This window comes from Barbus barbus (assembly GCF_936440315.1).
Source record: "Barbus barbus genome assembly, chromosome: 41".
Lineage (NCBI taxonomy): Eukaryota > Metazoa > Chordata > Actinopteri > Cypriniformes > Cyprinidae > Barbus > Barbus barbus.
This window is the reverse complement of record NC_136719.1, coordinates 10034242-10056515: the sequence shown is the minus strand read 5'-3', so window position 1 is coordinate 10056515 and position 22274 is coordinate 10034242. Positions and strand designations below refer to the sequence as shown.

The 22274-nt window shown below is 38.2% G+C and overlaps 1 protein-coding gene across 1 annotated transcript in view; it reads right to left on the bottom strand.

Moving 5' to 3' along the window:
* Nucleotides 1-623: 623 nt before the first annotated feature.
* The window catches only part of LOC306860880 (zinc finger protein PLAGL2-like), a 41440-nt gene continuing 19789 nt past the window's right edge, over nucleotides 624-22274 (bottom strand). Inside the window, exons 2-4 of the mRNA XM_079402873.1 lie at nucleotides 5497-5573; nucleotides 4885-5308; nucleotides 624-3347 (exon numbers count right to left, since the gene is read on the bottom strand). Coding sequence (XP_079258999.1) covers nucleotides 1880-3347; nucleotides 4885-5192 — 1776 coding nt within the window. The 5' untranslated portion in view covers nucleotides 5193-5308; nucleotides 5497-5573 and the 3' untranslated portion in view covers nucleotides 624-1879. The remainder of the gene's footprint in view (nucleotides 3348-4884; nucleotides 5309-5496; nucleotides 5574-22274) is intronic.

Genomic DNA, 22274 nt, shown 5'->3' with positions numbered 1-22274 from the left:
TGCAGTCCACTTGCTGGGAAATGGCAACTTGTAAGAGCTTGTATGACAAAACCCCTTCAAAATTCCTGTTTTCGTAATATTAAACTGAACCTACAGCAACTGGAATTGTGGTTTCAGACATTTCAGTGCGACGGTGTATATGATCGTGGCGGTTAAAAACTACAACCAAACACACTAATAGACAGCAAGAGTCAGGTCTGATCGAATACTGAGAACATAAAAACGCAAACTGAAACCTGGATCACATTATGGGCATCTAGTTCATGCTCTAAAAGATTAAAGACTAGTCCATTCTACTGGATTATGCCACTATTAGTCTAGTATCTGCAGGTAAAATCCCATCTTATCTCCTTTGACTCACATGGAAAAACAAGGAACAGGAAAAGCTATAGGGAAAAGCTAATACTTCATCCATTTTGTTCAATAAGATGCAAGATACATAATTCTGTAAACCTGCTAGACATTTTTTTTTAAATCCATCAGCAATTTTTAATACAACTATCTAAATTACAAAATGTACTAAAAAAAATAAGCAATTATAATATATATTTTTGATGTGGTACTTCGTACACTGCAAAAAAAAATATTCTTGTTTTTGTTTTGTCTTTTTTTCCATTCACATATACCAGGGTTATCATTACAATGTATTTCTCTAAAACATAAACCTGCCTAAAATACTTTTTTTATTCTTAAAATACATACATTTATATCATGATCAGGTGGGATATTGTTGCCACGGAAACTTAAAATTAGTGCTGGAAGGAGGAAAACCAATTTTGAGACTCAGATTGCTGTGGAATATTCAAAGGTATTTGGGTTGTTTGAAATGTGTGTGTGTGTGTGTGTGTGTGTGTGTGTGTGTGTGTGTGTGTGTGTGTGCGCGCGCCTAATAGCAGTCTCTTTTCAGGAAGCGTGAAGGTAGGTGGGGAAAGGGAGGGGATTTCAGTGGGTCACCTTGGCAACCCAAAGAGGTCAAGTGCTTCTTTTGAGAAAAATTTTAAACCTGTAAGATAACGTAAAATTTCTTTTGCTTTAGTTCTGTCAGTGATCACATTGTACCAAATGAACAAATTGTGCAGCTTTTATTTTTACCCTCTTTGCCTTTCTATTTTCAGTCCCTCTGCTTCTCTCACATAAAAACTAGTTACTGACCATTCCAACAAGTGTAAATTTGTATACACAAAAATGCTGGAAGGACACATTTTAGATTATATTTTCATCAAATTAAGAACACAGTATTTGTTTTTAAACTGCTTTTGAAATTCACATGTGAATCTGTAATAATAATGACTTGATTGAGTCAGATATAAACTAAAAAACAACTAAATTTGGAATAACCAATTTCACTCCATTCCTTCACTAATTCTTCCACTCCTGGACATGAAGACGGTTTTAGTTTAAGGGCAGCCAACTATTACCTGACTTTTAAGCTTAATAGAATAGAGACAATATAGCAAAGTCAGGCCTCACATTTGGAAAAGAAAACGAAATTCATATATCACTTCAAACTAGTCTTTCAGAGTCTCAAAGACTTTTCTTATTATCTTTTCTACATTAATCTTTTCCTTTTTCTACTAATATTATTACTTTATAAAGTATGCAGTACCATGCCTTACGGCCTACTGATGCTGCTGTCTAACTACAAAATTGTAGGAGAGGGGTTGGTGGGAGAGGTTCAAAAGGGTATTTAAAAAATCTGCCTAAATAAAAGCTCCATAATATTTCATATGCTTGTTTACTTCCAGGATCATTAAAAAGCTGTTGTGCGCTTTTTTTAAGGCTTCTATGTGTTCAAGTGTTCTACCTCCCCACCCCTAGGGGGAGCACTAATGCTCCTCTGCTCTGAGCCCCTGTGGCAGGCCAGGTTGGGGTGGGGACCTCATTGAAAGGCCTGGTGAAAGCGAGGCAGAGTGGTCGTACTGAGGCTGGAGCTGAACACTGGTGGGAGTGAGTGCAGAGACCCAAGACCAAGACCCCCACTGGAGCCTGGTTGCTCCTGAGGTTGAGGTTGCAAAGAGGTAAGAGGTGCTGTGGCTGTGGCAGCACGTGGTTCAGCAGCATGCGAAGATGCTGATGACGATGAGGAAGAAGAGGAAGAAATGGTGGAGGATGTGGAGTAACCCATGACCAATCCTCCTGAACTCATGGGGGCACCGTATGGTTGCAGACTGAGTGGAACAAAGCCCAGCAGATGAGAAAAGTCCATGTTAGCAGCACACAAAGACTCAGCAATGACAGTGGGGCTCTTGGACATGAGGGGGTCCCCGCAAAGGTCATCCGACAGTCCCGCCGGAGGTTCCATACCCTCCTTATTGGGCGAAGCTGCTGAGTGGGGGTCAGCTGAGGGCGGTGGAGGAACTGGGAGTCCACTCTGTAGATCCATCAAGAAACTCTCCATCTCCACCTTCAGGGGCTTCTCCAGCAGGTATGAGGTAGATCCGAGCTGGTACTTGGGCGGTGGCTGAGAGTGCTGCTGTTGCTGGCTTTGCAGGGGAGGCTGCTGCTGGTGTGGAGGTGGAGAGTGGTGATGATGGTGAGGGTGGTGATGGTGGTGATGATGATGTGGGAGATGGTGGTGCAGTGATGATGGGGGCTCCATATGGCAACCCATCCCCATGGCAGTGGATAAAGACCCTGGAACCAGTGAGTGATGGTGGCCCACACCAGCATTGGACATGGCCTGGAGATGATGAGGGTTGTACATGCCCATGGGAAAAGAGGTGGCACCATGGAAAGGCTTTGCCATCATCGAGTCCTTGGTAGGTCCCATGCTACACATCATAGGACTTATTTCTTCTTTCACAGCACAAGGTGGAGAACCAGACCCAAGTAAACCCAACATATCCGGAGACTCTGTCTTGATCTTCAGCAACTCCTGCGAGTGGCTCTTCTTGACGTGCCGCGTCAGATGGTCCTTCCGCCCGAAACGTTGGGCACAGTACTGGCACAGGAAGTCTTTGCGTCCCGTGTGAACCACCATGTGTCGGCGAACATCCTTTCGTGTGTAAAAGCGACGATCGCAGTGGTCACAGGGGTGTTTCTTCTCCTTGGCACCACCTGAAGACTTGCCTGAGTGGCTCTTGAGGTGCTCCAAGAGTGCAGGCGTGGTCTCGTAGCTTTGCAAGCACACCTTACAGGTAAGATCACCGGCGGTGGCTGAGTGCATGGCCATGTGCCGCTTGTAGCCCAGCTTTGTGTTATAGTGTTTGCCACACTCTTCGCACTTAAAGGCCTCTTTGTTGGGGTCGTGAGTCTGCAGATGGTTTTTCAGGTGATCTTTGCGGTGAAACATCTTTTCACAGAATGAGCACTGATGAGTTTTCTGTGGGGAGTGTGTGGCCATATGCCTACAAAGGAGACAAAGACAGCTTTTAGCTAAAGACTAACAGACAACAGCACATTGGAAATTTCTGTTAAATGAGTTCAAGTCCAGGCCAGACTGCAGAGGGACGCTCTAAACAGGAGTGTCTAATCTTGCCCCTGGATGACCACCTTCCGGCATAATTTAGCTCCAACCTGCTACAACGCCTGTCTGGAAGTTTCCAGAATTTTTTAAGACCTTTATTACCTGGTTCAAGTGTGTTTAATTAAGGTTGGAGCTAAACTATGCAGGAACCTGGCCTTTCAGTCACTGGGTTGGACAACCCTGCTCTAAAGTATAAACTATCAGTGGTGTCCAGTCCTGCACCTAGAGGACAGATGCCACCAACACATCTGCCTGGAAGTTTCAATATGCCTTTGTCTGTTAGTCCTCAAGACTTTGATTAGCTTGTTCAGATGTGTTTAATTAGGGTTTGAGCTAAACTTTGCAGGACAGTGGCCCTCCAGGAACAGGATTGGACTATACCCCTTTATACCAGTGGTTCTCAATTCCAGTCCTCGCATACCACTGCTCTGCATATTTTGCATGTCTCTCTTATTTAACACACCCGATTCAGATAACCAGCTCATTAGAAGAGAGCTCCATGCATGAACTGTGTTCATATTGACAGGGTCCCTACACAGTGTTCACTGCTTCCTACTCCTTGAGCAGGGGAAATCTGTTGAAGTTTACTTAACTTCGGAACAGTTATTCACGGATTTGCGTTAGGCCACGGCCTGCAGCGTTTTCACACACAGACGAAACTTACTAGAGAAGTGTTGCATAATATACCTCTGTAAATAAATACAATTCAAATTCATGTCTCACACAATCTGAATGCCCTCTGAGTGGAACATATATATGCTTCCTTTGAACTGGAATCATGGCGGAATATCCTGTGATGCCCTCTTCGCAGAGCACTTATGGTCAAACAGAACAAACATCTTAAGTGATAAGAGATAGATACATACAAAATGTGCAGAACGTTGGCACACAAGGACTGGAATTGAGAAGCACTGCTTTATACTAACTTAGCCCCAAACCACAGCTCCTAATGTGCTTAATTAAGGTTACGGTGAATACATAAGGAGCATTTGGATGCTCCAGAAGCAGGTTTTAAGGTCACAATACACTCATGGTGAAGTTCTTTTTTGCTTTTTTATATCGACACAAATCCTTTTAACACAACAAACATACAACAAAAATGACAGCAATAAGAGAATCTGATTATAGGGATAAGCTTCATGTTTTCACTCATGCCTAACCATGACAAACTGAGCGAAGAAATACACCTGAAAAGATTTCACTGTTAAAGAAGGTAGAGCCCCAGAGCACTCCCATCTTGCAGTTCAAAGCCATTTAACAGCCAGTGGAAAGTTTTCCATAAAATTTGCATTGGTGAGCTGTTTCGAACCACCGAGACAAATGCTGTTTTGGCCAAATTTAATTTAAAATGACATCACAATTAATTCTTCCATTACACTTGAAGTATACTGTGGCCTTTACATGCAAGTAGCACCTACCTAAAGAGCTTATATTTGGAGGTGAAAGCCTTAAGGCAATGGGGCTGGGAACAGTGGAAAGGTTTCTCTCCTGTGTGACAGAACGTGTGGAGCCGGAGCTTGTCCTGTGAGCTGAAGAGGGCACCGCACACCAAACACTCGTTCCCACTGCCTCTCCCTTCCCGCTCCCTCTCTTTCTCGTTCTCTGTCTCTCTTTCCGTCCTCCCTGCAGCGGGACCTCCAAACACTTTGGTGGCGCCTCGTCGTTCCTCGTCCTCCAGCGTCAGTGTGGCAATATGGTGTGAGGCATCGGCGGCAGCTGCTGCCATGGCAGCCCTAGGGTGCCGTTGCCATTGAAACTCGGCCGTGGCTGCCTTGCCTTCCAGGCTCTGGTTCGATATTGCGGCAACGTTTAAGGGATGCAGGCTCCAAAATTGTCTGCTATCTGTACAACATGTGACCAACAAAAACATAAATAAATAAATACACATAAGCAAGACAAAGCAGACTTTTTTTTTTTTTTTTTTTTTTTTAAGCATGTCAATGTTTTTTCTTACATGTAGGGAGACAGCTAAACAGCGCTTACCCTTATTGTATGTGCTGCAAACTTAAGTTAAGTGCTTTTTCGTTTACCTTCACGCTCTCATCCAGTCCCACCTGCCATGACTGGGGCCGAGTGGGTGACAATACTGCTCATCATTATCTTCACCCTTTCATAAAAAACAGAATAAAACAGACACATCATTGATTAGTGTTTCTTTTCATTTTTTTTTTTAAATATTTAAAAGTAACACTTTAGGCTTGTTAACATTAGTTAACAGGATCTAACTATAAGCAATACTTTAACAGCATTGATTAAACATTTAATCACAAGGTGTACATTTTACCATTATTTGCATTAAGAATTAACAGTAAACAAGATTTGTATATTATAAATATATTAATAAATCAATCTACAATTTATAAATATATACATGCATAAATATTAATAAATACTCCATGTTAATGGTTGATCAACAGACTTTTCCAACAATAATTATTTAGCTGACATTATGGGCTCCTTACATCAATATGAGGGAAAAATGTGCAACTCCCTGTACACATACTGTAGCCATTCTAAAACACGTTTACTGTGTCACTACGCTAGCTAGAGGGCAGTAATGTTCAAAACTGTTAATAAACTGGACAGTATCAGTAATTCTTCTCTTGCTATACTGCATTAACAATTGAGGTGCACAAAGTAAGCTTTGTGTGTCCATGCATGTTCTGTCATGCATGTGTGTACATGTACTCCAGCGTTATGAAACAGTGTAAGGCTCCTGTAATCCTAAAGCAAACACAGACACAAAGCTACCTCTAGGGATGGCAAATAAATTAGACTTAAATAGCACTACCCGTTACACAGAAAAAAGTACACTTCAGTAAAACCCCATGGCACAAGTATCACATGATATTACCCCTTGGTAATTTTATCATAGTTTACTGTTTAAAACCTTGATTTTATTATGCATTGGTGTACTTACGCAAAATAACATGTCTACTGGTGCTCAAAAAAGTACATAATTCATTTAGAATTATTAAGCGTAATAATTTTATGACCATAATAATTGAAAACTATTTGTACTCTTAAAAATAAATATCACACCATGGCACAAGGTGATAAAACAGTTCAAAGCTTAGATAGATATTATTTTTTATAAATAACCTGTAATAAATTGTTGTTTTAATTTGTTAATCAAAAAAAAAAAAAAAAAATCCAGGTACAAATTACAGACAGATGTGTGACCCTGGACCACAAAACCAGTCATAAGGGTAAATTTTTCTAAATTGAGATTTATACATTATCTGAAAGCTGAATAAATAAGAGTTCCATTGATGTATGGATTGTTATGATAAAATCAATAATTTTGACCCATACAGTGTATTTTTGGCTATTGCTACAAATATACCCCAGCGACTTAAGACTGGTTTTGTGGTCCAGGGTCACATATATTGGAGCATTTTAAAAACATCAGTATGAACTTTTGATAGTTATGCACTTTTAGGCAGACACTTAGAATAAATTCATTAAAAATGAATTATTGTAGCTAACTGCAAAGACTCTCTTACATATGAGAAATCCCCAAAGCTCAATAAAAAAACTGAACTAAAAATCAAGGCTTCTTTTACACATAGTATTAACATTTTTCTGTATGATTTATATGTGAAGTCAACATGCAGTTTACTGTAATGTTTAGGGACAAAATTAGGCAATAATCAATGAATTATGATCACATGATCAATGCAGGCACATCTGAGATGATGTTTTGTACACAGGGTCCACATACCAGCCTTCTCAAGCTACTGGCATATCAGTACCTCTAGGGGCATTCATTCATACTTCCTTTGCTTTACTAGTGAGTGATACATATTACTTTGCTTTAGTATTAAGTGCTGAGCATTTAACATCAGTATGGAGTATTATGCATTACCATCCCTGTACTGAATGCATGACTCTATTAATTATCAGCATGTGGTATGATACAGAGCATTGTTTCTTTCTTGATCTCTCATGAGTGTCAACTTCTAGTCAATGACCATTTCAGATAAAGTTCAAAATCCACCTGTTCCCTGCTAACCACACTGTTGCTAATGTGGCAAAAACAACACCGTCACATGAGCCTAAAATTTAATCATTTACAACACAGGTTACTCCTGTTATACAATGGACTTCATAACCAAACAATAAACTACAGAGTATTTATTTGTTAATTAATTTGTTGAGGTCTACGATCAATACTTTTATATAACAAGGATGCACAAAAGTGACAGTAATTGTTTTTGTCACAAAAGATTTATTTAAAATAAATGATGGATAGAACTTTCTATCCATCAACGAATCCTGAAAGAAAACGCAGCACGGTTTTCACAAAAATATAAAGCACCACAATTATTTAAACAATGTTAATAATAAAAAAAGTTTCCTTAGCAGCCAATCAGCATATTAGAATAATTTCTGAAGAATCATGTGACCCCCTCTTCATCCAATCAAATCACCAATGATAAACTATTTTGATTACCTCGTTTCATTCAAAAATATGTCAAATTACAGAAGTAAACAAGTCCACATGACAATTCACGTTGACTTTAAAGGATTATGTTTATCCATATGTATGTGAATAAGAGGAACTGACAGCTGTGTGGCGCTGCTGCAGTCGTCACCCAGCGGGGAGGGTGCAGGGGGTGACACTTCCCCATTCAGTTGCTTCAGGGAGCCCTGCGCCATTGTCATGCTTCTCCACCGCAAACATTCCACATGCATACATCCCATCCGTCACACAGCACATCTAACACGCTGTATGCACACACAAACAAACAATTCTGACACTACACTCTTTTCATTCCCAACAATACTATCCAAAAGCAACCCATTAGGAAGTGACCAACAATTTTGCGTACAAGTGTATCCAGGTAATTTGAACAGTCTCTGAGCTTTCATTAGAGTTTGACACATCAGTTAGTGGGGGTGGGCGCTTTATATATGACCATCCTCTCTGTAGGCCACACAAACTCACACTCACTGAATGCTGCCACAGAGGGGGAACTGGCCATCCATATTGGCTGCGTGAGTGTGTCTGGGGTTTTGTTTTGAGATTAAAGGGTTTTCACATTCCTCTGGCCCAGGGGTCAGAGGTCACCGTGTACACCATGCTGCCTCCTGTGTGCAGGTTTAACCCCTTCAGTCCAAAGGCAGAGAGGGAGAGAACAGCTAATTCAAGGTCACAGACACAGTCAAATACAGGCAGTGTGCCAGATTCTGATCAATTACACTGTTACAGTGCTCAAAGACATGAGAAATCTGCACATTTCCTCAGAAATTTAATTTTGCAAAGTCAAGGGCACATTCATCAGCCCTTTATGATTATCTATTAAAATATTTGGCTGAATTTTGACTTCGCTCAACTAAGTTGAGTGTTGCTTTTTCAATCAATCAAAAACTTTATATCAGGTGTCTTTAACTACTATGCATTTATGAACAGTTTTATGCACAATGTACTTATGTTCATGTTGTATTACAAAACACTTCTGCTGCTATTGAGGAGGGATATGCGTTAAATTAGGGACAAGTTTAGTGGGATGGTTAGGTTTAAGGTTGGATTAAGTGGTAGAAGTTAATACAGAAATGTATTAAAGATTACATTTAAATACAATGCAAAACATGCATTTACACAAGTACACTGATTTGAAGATTTTTTTCAATGTTAGTATATACAGTTAAGGAGTATGACTAAAAATCTTAAGAGGACGTTTAAAATGGTACAGTGAGGGGAAAAAATGAATTCTCAAATTTGAATTTAATTTAATTTCTGGCCCTTTTTTGTATTCTAACCACTTATGTGGCACATTTAGACATTCAAAACACTAAACACAGTACTGTGGTCATTTGAAAACCTAAACTTTAAATGTAAAATATCAATACTTGTTCCATAATAAGTATCATTGCATTGAATTAGGCCAGAATCTATTCATGCAAGCAATCAGAGTAACGCTTACAAGATGTTCACAAGTTGGCAAAATCATTTTCTATTTTGTTTAACTTAGAGCTATTAAGCCTACTGTATGACAATTGTTGCAGTATTACAAATATTTTATGTAAGCAGACATAAAAGATATAAGGTGGTCTCCAGCAAAATACTTTCTAAGAAATAGAGAGAAGAGTACCTAAAACCTTAAAAAGAGCCTTTTCTTGAATGTTTATGAAGATACACAAAGATGACTTCAGCTGAAATTAGGACAGCCTACTCCTGCCATGGAGTGACTTTTAAAAATGCAAATGATTGCAAAACATCTACCCAATCAGAGAGCCCATCAAAAGGTCAGTGAGTACACTTCTGGTGAACTTCCACCAGGTGGGAGGGACTTACAAACAAGAAAGATTTAAGAAAGATTTAATTTGATCTGCACACAAGAACAAACTTTACCTGCCTGAACTCAAATAAACACAATCTATTCACTCAAATCGCAAACCAAAAGTCATAATATTTCATTTGACATGCAAACCACATCCATTTCACTTATGAGTGAGATCAAATATACTCAGTCCTTAGGCGAATTAGAAAGTAATAGATAAATAAGTCACAAGAAACCAATAAAACACCAAAACTGAGACATTTATTCAATAAACAGACAGGGCTATGTGAACCCAAGCCTCTGTCTTCACAAGTCTCACGTCAGTGAGGGTTTTATTAACACAGAGGCACACGACTCTCAACGTGTTCCGGAAAAAAAGAAGTTCAGTTACCAAAAATAGCCTGTGAGTTCACCATACTGAGCTAAAGTGACAACAGCCGCGCTCGAGAGAGGGAGACGAGTGAGATTATGAGAGTGTGGTAGTTAAGCAAAGCAACAGATGGCACAGAGAGCGAGTGAGAGAAAAGAATTTCAGAGAGGAAGGAAAGAGGAAGGAGAGAGAGAGCGAAAAAAGAAAGAAAGAGAGGGACGGAGGGAGGAGCTCTCGGTCAGTGATAGTCACACAGACTCCAGAGGGGAGGATGGCTAGTCATGCTTTACTGACCACATTGACAAGGGATGACAGGCAGAGGAAGGGGGAGCAACTGCAACAGGAGATGCCAGATATGAGACCTGTGGGGGACAGAGAGTATGTGTGTGTGTGCGTGTTATCTTGACGTTCAGGGGCTTAAACACAAACAAAGACAACTTTTTACCTGTGGGCCGGTGAGCAACCACAATCTGCACTTTGTCCAAGTCATTTCGGACCTGTAGTTACAAATCAACACTTGCTTATATTCAAGTGCACTTTTTTTAAACACACCACATTCTGGTCACACTCCTTTTACCCCACCCGCACGACACTCTCTGTGGCGCTAGCTGTGATGGACAGGTTTCACTTCCTCTAACAGTGTCCGTTTGGACTGTACAGAGATCTTAGCGGGGTCATGAAGAGCGGAAAGCTGCCCTCCCTTCCTACCCTACTGACACAGAGGTAAAGCCCTGCCAAACCCTCAACAGTTACACTGCACTGGCCCTGGCTACCACGGGATGTGGCCACAATCTGCACTGTCTCCGCCCCCCTTCACATTAAACACATCCACCAGCCTGGGCACAAACACAGGGAAACGCAGCTATACATAGCCCCGCTGTGGTTGACCGTTACAGCAGGGCAGCTCACCTCATCTGCCTTGTGTTTGTCTCATTAGAACAGATTTGATTGGTGCATTTCATTCTTCACACTTGCTAAGGGAAGTGGTAAAGTGCATTGTGTGATTCTTCAAAAGAATCTCACAGTGACAAGTGGATGACTAGCAACAAAAAGGACATAAAATACAATAAGGCTTGATAAAAGCGGTCCATCCTTTGCAGTTGTACAATAGATTTAAGTGTGGAAATTCATGAAAGTCTGTGAAATCACAGCTCTCAAATCTTGATATGTATTTTTCATATGCATATTCATTTCTGAGTTAACTGTCCCTTTAAATTTGTCTTTAATGCATGGAGAAAGCTATCCATTAGCATTTCCTTTCATTTCAATGGCAGTTGCTTGGCTGACACAATCTTTGCTCATGGACATGGAACTTCCAGACGCAGTTTTTAATTACTACTATAATATAATATAAAGTGATGTATAAAACTACCACTCAAAAGTCTGCCATGTGTAAAATCTTCTCAAGTTTTTTGACAGAAGTCTCTTATAGAGCCCTGCACGGGCCTCAAATATAGGTCCTATTCCGGCCCTGGCCCGAGACGCTCAAGCCCTAGCCCGGCCCTTCTCCCAAAACAGCTTCAGCTATTAAAAAAGTTCAGTTTTGTATGTAATGGCAAAGTGATAATATTTTGTTTCGTTTTTTAATTAAGTTAATTTAGAAAAAACGTTTGGACTATTATTTGTTTGTTAAATATTTTTTTGTTTTCAAAGTTTTTGTTTTTTAAAGTAACAACCAAGCGGCCAGCGACAGACAATGGGTGGATCACAGTCTGTTTGATCAATTATGCCTTCTCAAATCATCACAACTTTCCTAAAATAAAATCTATAGATATAAAACCGTTCAAGTATATTACAATAGTTTAAATGTTAAACCTAGATAATTGTGCACTATTAGGTGGATATCCAAGCGTTGGAAGCTAAATCACTTGCATTTTTTCAGTGGAAACAATTTAAAATATGTCATCATTTTTGCTCATAAAGGTAAGAGTAATGCATCATTCGGAACTGTAAAGGGTCTACTTTTATTTGTGTCCACTCACAATATCAACAAAACGTTGTGCTTATATAAAATAAAGAAAACAAACGTCTCTGTCTTGAACAGGAGCGCTTCACAAAAATGAAACAAAACTCAGCAAATACATGCCTCACAGACATGATACATATATGTAAAGAAAGCTTTAAATTACTGCTTAACGAAATAAAACAAATCAAAAACAAAACCTCTTTCTGTAATTATGTAATCCGTAAAGATGCATTTTTCTCTAAAGGCACGTCCAGTGAGAAGATGGTGAGTCAGGATCGGCAACTTCATCCTTGCAACACTGACTCAGAAAACACTTGTTTGTTAATAAATAATTCAAATATCTTACTATTTCTATACATATTTCATGGTAATTATTTTTTACTTAGCACGGTCTCATGTTGTTGGCAGTTTTTTTAATTACCATAATTGATGGATGTTTAAAATATTAAAATGAGAAGAAGCCTAAAACAGGCCTGATGCCCGGCCCACGTCTGAATTGTCCCGAAGCCCGGCCCTAGGGGCATAAAAAAGTCGGGGCCCATCGGGCCCGGGCTGAAATGCAGGGCTCTAGTCTCTTATGCTCACCAAGGCAGCATTTAGCCTATTTGATCGAAAATACAGTAAAGACAGTTATACTGTGAAATATTATTAATTAAAATTTTAAATGTTTTCTATTTAACATATTTCAAAAAGCAATTTATTTCTGTGACGCAAAGCTGAATTGTCAGCATCATCACTCCAGTTTTCAGTGTTACATGATCCTTCAGAAATCATTCTAAGGTGCTGATTCACTGCTCAAGACACATTTCTTACTATCAATGTTAAAAACACTTGAGCTGTCTAATATTTTTGTTTAATATTTTTTAAAATATGTCACTTTTGATAAATTGTATGCATCCTTGCTAAAAAATAAATAAATAAAACTTCTGTCTAATTTAAAAATAAAAATAAAATCAGCAACCTTGGAATGCTATCAATAGAAAAAAAAAGTGATTTTTTCCCTATATAATTATGCAGTTGCAGCATCTACCAGCTAATAGGGTCATGTTTTCCAGATACACCTTGACCCTTTAAGTAATACAATGGAATGTGGTTATTTTAGGTGATGATTTACAACTATAAAAAATTAAACCAAGAATCAGACCATATTTTACTAACAAATTACGTAAACCTGAGAAAGAAAGTGCATGCAATAATGAAAGTGAGTGACTGAGAAGAGCAGCCTGCTTATAGAAGCCTACAGTTCAAATATAACAATAGTTTATTTGCCTATGACTAGCTAACACACACAAAAGGTGCCACAACAGCTACTCCATCTATGATGCCAACAAAAACACAACAAAAAGGCACAGCTATCATGCTTTCTCTCACTCCCTCCCTCTTCGTTTGCCATTCCTGTGGTTAAAGTGGGCATATATGTGGGTTTAAAGAAAAATAAACAGATTAAAATAATGAGGTGGGATTGCCAAAAAACAATTCATCACGCCATCCACAAACACTCCACTCAAAGTCTCTCCCAGCAACATGACAGAACAGATACATAAAGCTACAGCATAACACCTTTTCTACAGTAGACATTACACTGTATAAATACTGGCACAACTGCAACATTTAAAGGGATAGTTCACCCAAAATAAAAATTACTGTATTAAAATAAAAATAAAATATATTATTTCTGTGGTTGAAATATGAATCACTGCTACAGTATGCTTAAGTGAATAGCATTTTTTAAATATTTTTGTTATCAGTTTACAGGAATTTACAGGAAAAATAAGTCTGTTTAACGACATTTAAGAAGGCAACTCTGAAATTATAGAACAAAAATAAGAGATCATTATTTACAGAAACTTTGTTTCTAAACACTTTCATTACTGAGAACATTTTGAAAAAATATTAAGCATGTTTAGGAAATTATTTCATTTTAATATAAATCATGGTCGCACCACATGACATTTTTTTAAGGCTATGGCAAATTCATCTATATGAAAAAAACACTAAAATCAATTAATTTAAAATTTTAATATGAATTTATGTTTACCCAATATTCTTAATGTTTGAACAATTACAGCAGATATTATTATTTTTTGTATTTTAAAATTGGCCTGTCGAAAATACTTATACATCAATGACCCCAATACAGATTGTGTCAAAGCTGCTTTACAGTATTAAATAGGAAAATAGTGTGTCAGTAATGCAAAAGGACAATAGTAAACACTCCATTTTCAGTTAAAGGCATTCAGAGTATGACATCATTGAATTCAGTGATGTCATACTCCAGCCCAGTTCAGCTAAAATAGTATCTTTGCAATCAAGTCGACGGTATTGCTGGAAATTAAGCGTCCCCAACTAAGCAAGCCAGAGGCGACAGCAGCAAGGAACAAAAACTTAATCGGTGACAGAATGGAGAAGAAAAACTTGGGAGAAACCAGGCTCAGTTTCCCCCAAGGTTTAGTTGGTCATACAGATTTGGAATGACATGAGGTTGTGTAAATGACAATTTTCATTTAATTATTCATTTTCATTGAGTAAACTGAATCTTTAAAGCAATACTGCATTCAAGGTTGTTTTCTACTGTAAAAACAGCCATGGTTAAATGGCTTTGTTAGACACTATGCCACTACATCACAGCCTTGAGTGCTTTATTGTTTTTCTAAAATAGTTGATGCATATTTCAATTTAAATTTGAAAGAATTAATCAAAATGTTATTTTATGAGGGAAAAGTTATTAAACGGCCATTCTTCTGCTAGAAAATTGTTCCTACACTAGTGGGCCATGACCCAAAAATGGGTTTAACAAGGTTAATAATTGGCATCATGGCTGCCGAACAGTGATATACACAGTAGGTAGGTAAGAAGTGTTTAGCATCAACTATCCGTTTTGGTAATTCAGAACAAACAACACGTTCAAAAATCTCCACATAAATCTAAAAAGTCAGCAAGAAACTTTTCCGCTCCATTGATTTTATAACCATTGACCCCTCGGTGCCCAAACGCCACAGAGTAAACGGCACTATCTGCATCCCCTTTCATTCATCCTTTCTTCATGCTGAAAAAAAGCTCTCAATATACTTGTAGCGTGAAGACATCTGGCCAACACACGGACCCCACTTAACGACGCCTGAGAAAAAAGGAGGGAAAAGAAAATTAACTGGCTTCACAAACAAAGCCCAATTAAAGCGAGTTCCCTCCCTGATCTAATTTGCGGCCGAACAATGACAGAGCAAACAAGTCGATGTTTTGTTCAAGGGGTGTTTTGCTTTAAGTCTGATTTTAGCTATCAGAAGCTAGCGCTGGATAACAGGAAAAGGCATGTGTGGAGTTAAAAGACATCACTGCCAGATGCCTTTCTGATTTCCTCAGGGATTCCCCTCTTGAATGCTGAAAAAACTACTTTAAGAAGGGACGAGATACTGAGGCTTTTTGGTTTCCACATAAATGTAAATAAGCAGGTGATCTGGGGACAGAGAGACAGAGTATGGTGGAGATAGATAAGAGGTTAAAGATATTTCGGGTTTTATATGTAGCTCTAGTGTACGTGGGGTTCACCATGTGGGTTGATTTTGATGTGACTGTGAATGGGGTGTGTGAGAGAGTTGAGGTGAGTCAGGGGAAACCCCTTCTGGCAGGGAGTCCTGGTGGTGACACAGAGCTCCAGAACAGCAGGCATCCTGCCAGACGGCAACGTGCCAACTCTCTTCCTCGCTCTCCCGCACTCTCCCCACTCCCTGCTGCATCCCTCAAACATTTCTCTTTATTAGAGCGTTTTAATGTCTCTGCTTTATATCTCAATTACGCTTTTATTCAGCATTCTTACACATGCGCTTCTTAAATTGACTGTTACAGACGCAATCCAAAATGAACTTGGGTGTGTGAAGTGTGAACAGAATTCGTATTTATTTTTATTAAAACTACATTTTTGTTTAAACTACTTTTTACATTGCATATTTGTGACAAATATGGAGAGAGATCTGTAATTTTCATCGTAGGTACACCTCAACTGTGAGAGACAGAATATAAAAAAGACCCAGAAAATCACATTGTATGATTTGTCAATAATTAACTTCCATTTTATTGCACGAAACAAGTATTGAAAATGAAAATAACAGATGTCTCCATTCTTTGTAAGTGGGAAAACTTGAAAAATGGGCAGTGTATCAAATACTTATTTGCCTCACTGTATATATACACACCCATATTCACACTCCTTAAACATTATATGTATATTGCAAGATGCTAGCTATACTTTAAAGTAGATTAAGTCTAAAAAAAACCAATGAGAACCATGCCATCACAAGTAATTGAAATACCCTGATGTTGAAACTGTTGCGTTACTTAAACCTTTAATCATAAACTTGTGCGAACTTTAATCACCTCTAAAATGTACATTTTACTTTTATGAGTTAACCCTGACAATCAAATTTAATTACTCACTCACAGAAACATCTGAACTTCTATTTAGACGTCTCAAATCAAACGGTGTTTCAAACAAGTGTAGATTTTATTTTAATGACAGGAAAATATGCACACTAAAATCTGCTCTATTTCTTCTCTCCCTCCGTTCTCTTTCAGACGTAGTCAGCAACAAACAATCTCTAAGTTAAGCTTCATCAGCGCCGCTTAAAACAACAGGCATTGTTTCCACAACCCTTTTGTTTACAGATATCAGCAACACTTTACAATAGACCTCTCTCTCTTTCAGCCTTTCCGTCAATCAACTCCAAAGTTAGCTCGTTTTTTGTTTACTGCAGGAGAGCCCACCTCTTCCTTCTTTCCCGTCTGGATTTAGAGGGATGTGCAGTAAAGGAGAGACGAGGAGGAGAGGAGAGCAAAAGTTGTAAAATAACATTCCTGCATAAACAGGCAGTGAAAACGGTCACGGAGCAGAACGCATTCCTCACATTTCTTTCGAAACGTGATCAGTTTCTGCATCTCACCGCCGGACGCGCCGTCAAAGAAATGACAGCCGTGTGTTTGTGGGACAGTGACATAGACACAGATATCTGCTCATTCATAACCCAAACAACATCTCTTTTGAGAGGCTGCTTCACCCTGGAGTACTAGGTTCGGATTGGAGTCCGTCTGAATGTCAGTCACAAACTCTGAAAATACAGACAAGCCGAGTGAAACAAAGAATAAACTCCCAGTTTCAGCACTCCCGAAATCAGATGAATTCATATTTTTACATGTAAGCAATATTTTAATGCAATTTTAATATTTTGTTTTATCATTTTATTACTTCAGTCAATAACTGCATATCAGAACACATTTTAATCCTGAACATCGCAATAGATAAAATGATAAACTGTATTATATTTTTTAACTGCAAGCAATTACAATTTTTAAACAGCTTGTGAGCATTTTCACAGCAGTGTTATTTTAATCTCACTGAGATACTATTACAATTTTTATTAATATTTAGAATTTTTTACATTTATATTTTCTCATTTTATTTTCACTTTTAAAGTTTTAGTAAAGATATGGTGTGTTTTTGTCATTTTTAAAAAAAGTTTATATATACACTCCAGTTCAAAAGTTTGGGATCAATAAGATTTTTTATGTTTTTAATGGAGTCTCTTATGTTCACCAAGGCTAGGGTTGGGTATCGTTTAGAATTTTATCGATTCCGATTCTTTTCGATTCCCAGTTTCGATTCCAATGTGATTAAATAATGATATCAAACATTTATCCTGTGTCTCTTTTTTGCAACCATATTACTGGAGCTGAATACCATGGACAAAAATCAACAGGCTTCATAAAAACTGGACTCTTTAAGAGCTGTTTGTGTGCAAAATACATATTTGGGGGGGGGGGGGGGGGGGGGGGGGGGATTCCCAATGGAAGTTGTGGTTCTCTCGTGATTCTGCAGAAAAAAATATTAAATATTAAAAAAGTGCATAGGAATCGATAGGCGGAATCAAAATTTTAATTTGACAACAAGTATCCGATTCCTGACCTTAAATATCCGATTCTGGAATCGGAATCGATTTTCAATTCCCAACCCTAATCAAGGCTGCATTTATTTGATCAAAAATACTGAAAAAAAATTTAATATTGTAAAAATATTATTGCGATTTCTAATATTGTTTCCTATTTTAATATACTTTAAAATATAATTTATTTCTGTGGCGCAGTGCTGAATTTTCATCAGCCATTACTCCAGTCTTCAGTGTCACATGATCTTTCAGAAATCATTCTAATATGATGATTTATTATCAGTTGAAACTGTGCTGCTCAATATTTTTTTGGAACCTGTGATATTTTTTTCTTTGATTCTTTTGATTCTTCGATAAATAAAAGGTTAAAAGAACAGCATTTATTCAAAATAGAAATCTTTTCTAACAATATAAGTCTTTACTTTTTATCCATTTAACACATCCTTGCTGAATAAAAGTATTAATTTAAGAAAAAAGAAAGAATGAACTGACCTCAAACTTTTGAATAGTGTATTATAACACCAAATGTATATTTTGAATATATACTGTGTAATATATATTCAAATGTAATATTATAATATCTATAATAAACACTGTTCTTTTTAACTTTTTATTTATCAAAGTATCCTGAAAAAAATATCACAGGTCTTAAAAAATATGAAGCAGCACAATGGTTTTCAAAACTGATTATAAATCAGAATATTAGAATGATTTCTGAAAGATCATGTGACACTGAAAACTGGGAGTAATGGCTGATGAAAATTCAGCTTTGCTTCACAGGAATATATTTGATTTTAAAGTATATTAAAATAGAAAACCGTTATTTTAAATAAAAAAAATACTGAACAAAATGCAATTTTGTGAAATGTTATTGCAATCAAATAAATGCAGCCTTGATAAGCATAAGAAACATTAAAAATCTTACTGATCCCAAACTTTTGAACAGCGCTGTACACTGTATGTCTCTATAGCATGTTTTTGTCATTTTATTCACTTTTTAAACAGTTTAGTTTACAATTTTTTTCAGTTGTAATAATGTTTTTTTTTTGGTAATATTCTTTTATTTCATTTGTTTAATTCAGTTTTCAGTAGTTTTTTTATTTGTTTGTTTTTTTGTTTTTAAATATGTCTAGATAGTTTTTAGTTTGTTTTTTTTAAACTTTATTCGTTTTTTTTTTTTTTTTTAAATAGTTCTATAGTTTTACAAATTTTTATTTCAGTTTTAGTTATTTTAGTACAATAAGCTGAACGAATGAGAAATGTTGTCCTGGCAAATAAATGAAATTATTATTTTTTGAAAATATTTTATAATATATTTAGTTTAGTTTAAAATGTGTTTATGGTTTTTATAGTTTTAGTTTCAGTTAACTATGATAACTTTGCTCCACAGTTTTCCCAAGTTCTTTTGTTCGAAATGCAGTTCAGTAAATAAGTCAATCGCTCTGATTGATTCAGTGAATATATTCAGATTACCAGTTGGAATAAGTGAATCGTACTGAACGACTGACTAAAAAACTGGCTCAAAGAAGTCGTGTTCAGGAATCAGACTACACTGCTCATGCTGTATGTTTGTTATTGGATAGAGCTCACAAGGACAACCAAGTAGAAACAAGATATTAGTTGTCTCACCACATTCAATTCAAACTGCAAGCTCTCATTCACAACAAAACCACAAAATAAATCATACTCAAAAATAAATACAGGTCAACAGATTTCTATGGCCATTTATCAATCTGCCTCAAGTAAATTGTTTTGGGAGATCTCAGCAGACACATGTCCTGTTCTGTGCATGAAAACTGAGCTTCAGGGTCTGCACTAGAAGCATCAGTGTAGATATTTGATGACTTATCAGAGAAGAACAAATGTGAATTGTGAGGTGGGGCCCTTCTATAAGCAATCCCTCGCAGCTTCTCTGATGACAGATAGAGATCAGATATGCATTACAGCTCCCCTCCTCGCTCTCACACACATAAAGACGTGTGTATTGATGTAGGCAACAAAGCTCTAGTGCACGAGTTCGCTGTACTGATGTGCAATGAAAATACCGCACGAGGATAAAGAGAAAGAAGAAAGGGCCGTGGAGAGAAAGAGAGCGATGTGTGTGCATCGGGGGGAGGACTCCCCGTAGGCCGTGAGGTGAAAGACACCGAGGCAGAGCAGTTATTCATTAAGACGCTGCTCTCTCTTCCTCTATTCTCTCCTTCCCCGGAGCTAAAAACACTTGTTCTCCCTTCAATGGCCGCCTAACCCAGGGTGGTCTTCCAGCCCACTACCTACACCCACCAATCAACACCACAAACGCTGAGCTACCGTGTATGTGCGCATGCAGATAAATTCCTTTTCATGCACAAAGACATTAAAAAGAAGGAACTTCTAATTTACATATATATAATATACATAAAAATATGTATATGTATTAAATGTGTTATAATAAATAATAATAATAACCCTTAAGAATAATATAAAATTATAAATTACATAATATAATTTTAAAAAATGTGAAATATTTATTTATATAACGATGATATTGATAATAATAACAAATATGAATTATTGTTATTATTGTCATCATTACTGAAATATTAAAAATAAAAATATATGTACATGCATTAAATGTATACTACAATATATTAATAATAATAATCATTATTAAAGGGATCATCAGGTGCAAAATTCACTTTTCAAGTTGTTTGAACATAAATGTGTGTTGGAAGTGTGTACACATCCATCCTATAATGATAAAAATCCACCCAGTGTTTTCTTTAAAATCCCTGTTTTAAAATCCTTTCTCAAATCAGGCTGTTCTGAGATTCCTGTCAGAATGATGTAGTTCTGTACAGGCCGCTCCCTCGATAGTTGATTGACACTAGCGTCTTACCTTAAACCCGCCCTGAGTGAGCTGAGAGCTGTCCGCCTCCGATGCAGGGGAAGACAAGATGTCTCCGATTAAGCGATTGAAGTGTTTAGTTGTTGTATGTAATAATGAATAAAGCAGTCGTCATCTACTCCCGACATCTGAGCTGATGAAGACACAGAGGATTACATGGGCGGCACTGGGGGGGGGGGGGCACTTGCCTCCCCCTGATATCGTCAGTCATGAAATCTCTGATGTAAGCCCAGTTGTACGGGGTACTAGACGGCGCTAAATACCCTCAAACGAAAGCAAACACAATGACAATATCTGGCAAACTATCCAACATGTTTTTGCAGCGTTGAGCAATGTATCCAATTAAAGTGAAGTGACATACTGCCAAGTATGGTGACCCATACTCGGAATTCGTGCTCTGCATTTAACCCATCCATCGTGCACACACACAGCAGTGAACACACACACACCGTGAACACACACCCGGAGCAGTGGGCAGCCATTTATGCTGCGGCGCCCAGGGAGCAGTTGGGGGTTCGGTGCCTTGCTCAAGGGCACCTCAGTCGTGGTATTGAGGGTGGAGAGAGCGCTGGACATTCACTCCCCCCACCTACAATCCCTGCCGGCCCGAGACTCGAACCCGCAACCTTTGGATTACGAGTCCGACTCTCTAACCATTAGGCCACGACTGCCCCTAGGGGAAGGGGGAAAGGGACGTTCTCTGCATTTAACCCATCCAGGTACACCTGGAGCAGCGGGCAGCCATCAATGCGGCGCCCGGGGAGCAGTTGAGGGGTTCGGTGCCTTGCTCAAGGGTCTCACCTCAGTCGTGGTTGCCGGACCTGAGACTCGAACCCACGACCTTCGGGTTACAAGTCCAACTCTCTATCCATTAGGCCACGACTGCCCCCTAAGACATATCTGTTGATTTCTTCAATGCAATGGCCAATCAGAAACGTTGTTGTTTTTCAGAATTCACTCACCGCTGAAAGCGCCGGAGTTTTGCACGCTCGGCTCGTGAATCATCTCATGATGACTAAGTGCAGATGCGATGTAAATTCATTGTGTAGTTTAGAGAGCTTGATTATAGAACTTTGTGAGATCGCGACGAACTTTGATGAGTGATGCTTTTAGTGATAATAATGGGAGTGTGCTTTGTGTGTTTTCCAGGCTATAATCCGTTCAGAATTTGAATTAAACTTTTGTTTTTCGGACACATACATGCTGCAAAATTTTGGGAATGATGCTGGATTCATTCTAGAAATATCAGTGATAAGCAATGGATGGGACAAAACTGCCTCAGTGATGTAATTCTGGAAGCAGTCCTGGCCAAATTTCGACATACAGCGCGCGTTCTGAGCGAGATCCAGTTCACGGACTAAAAGA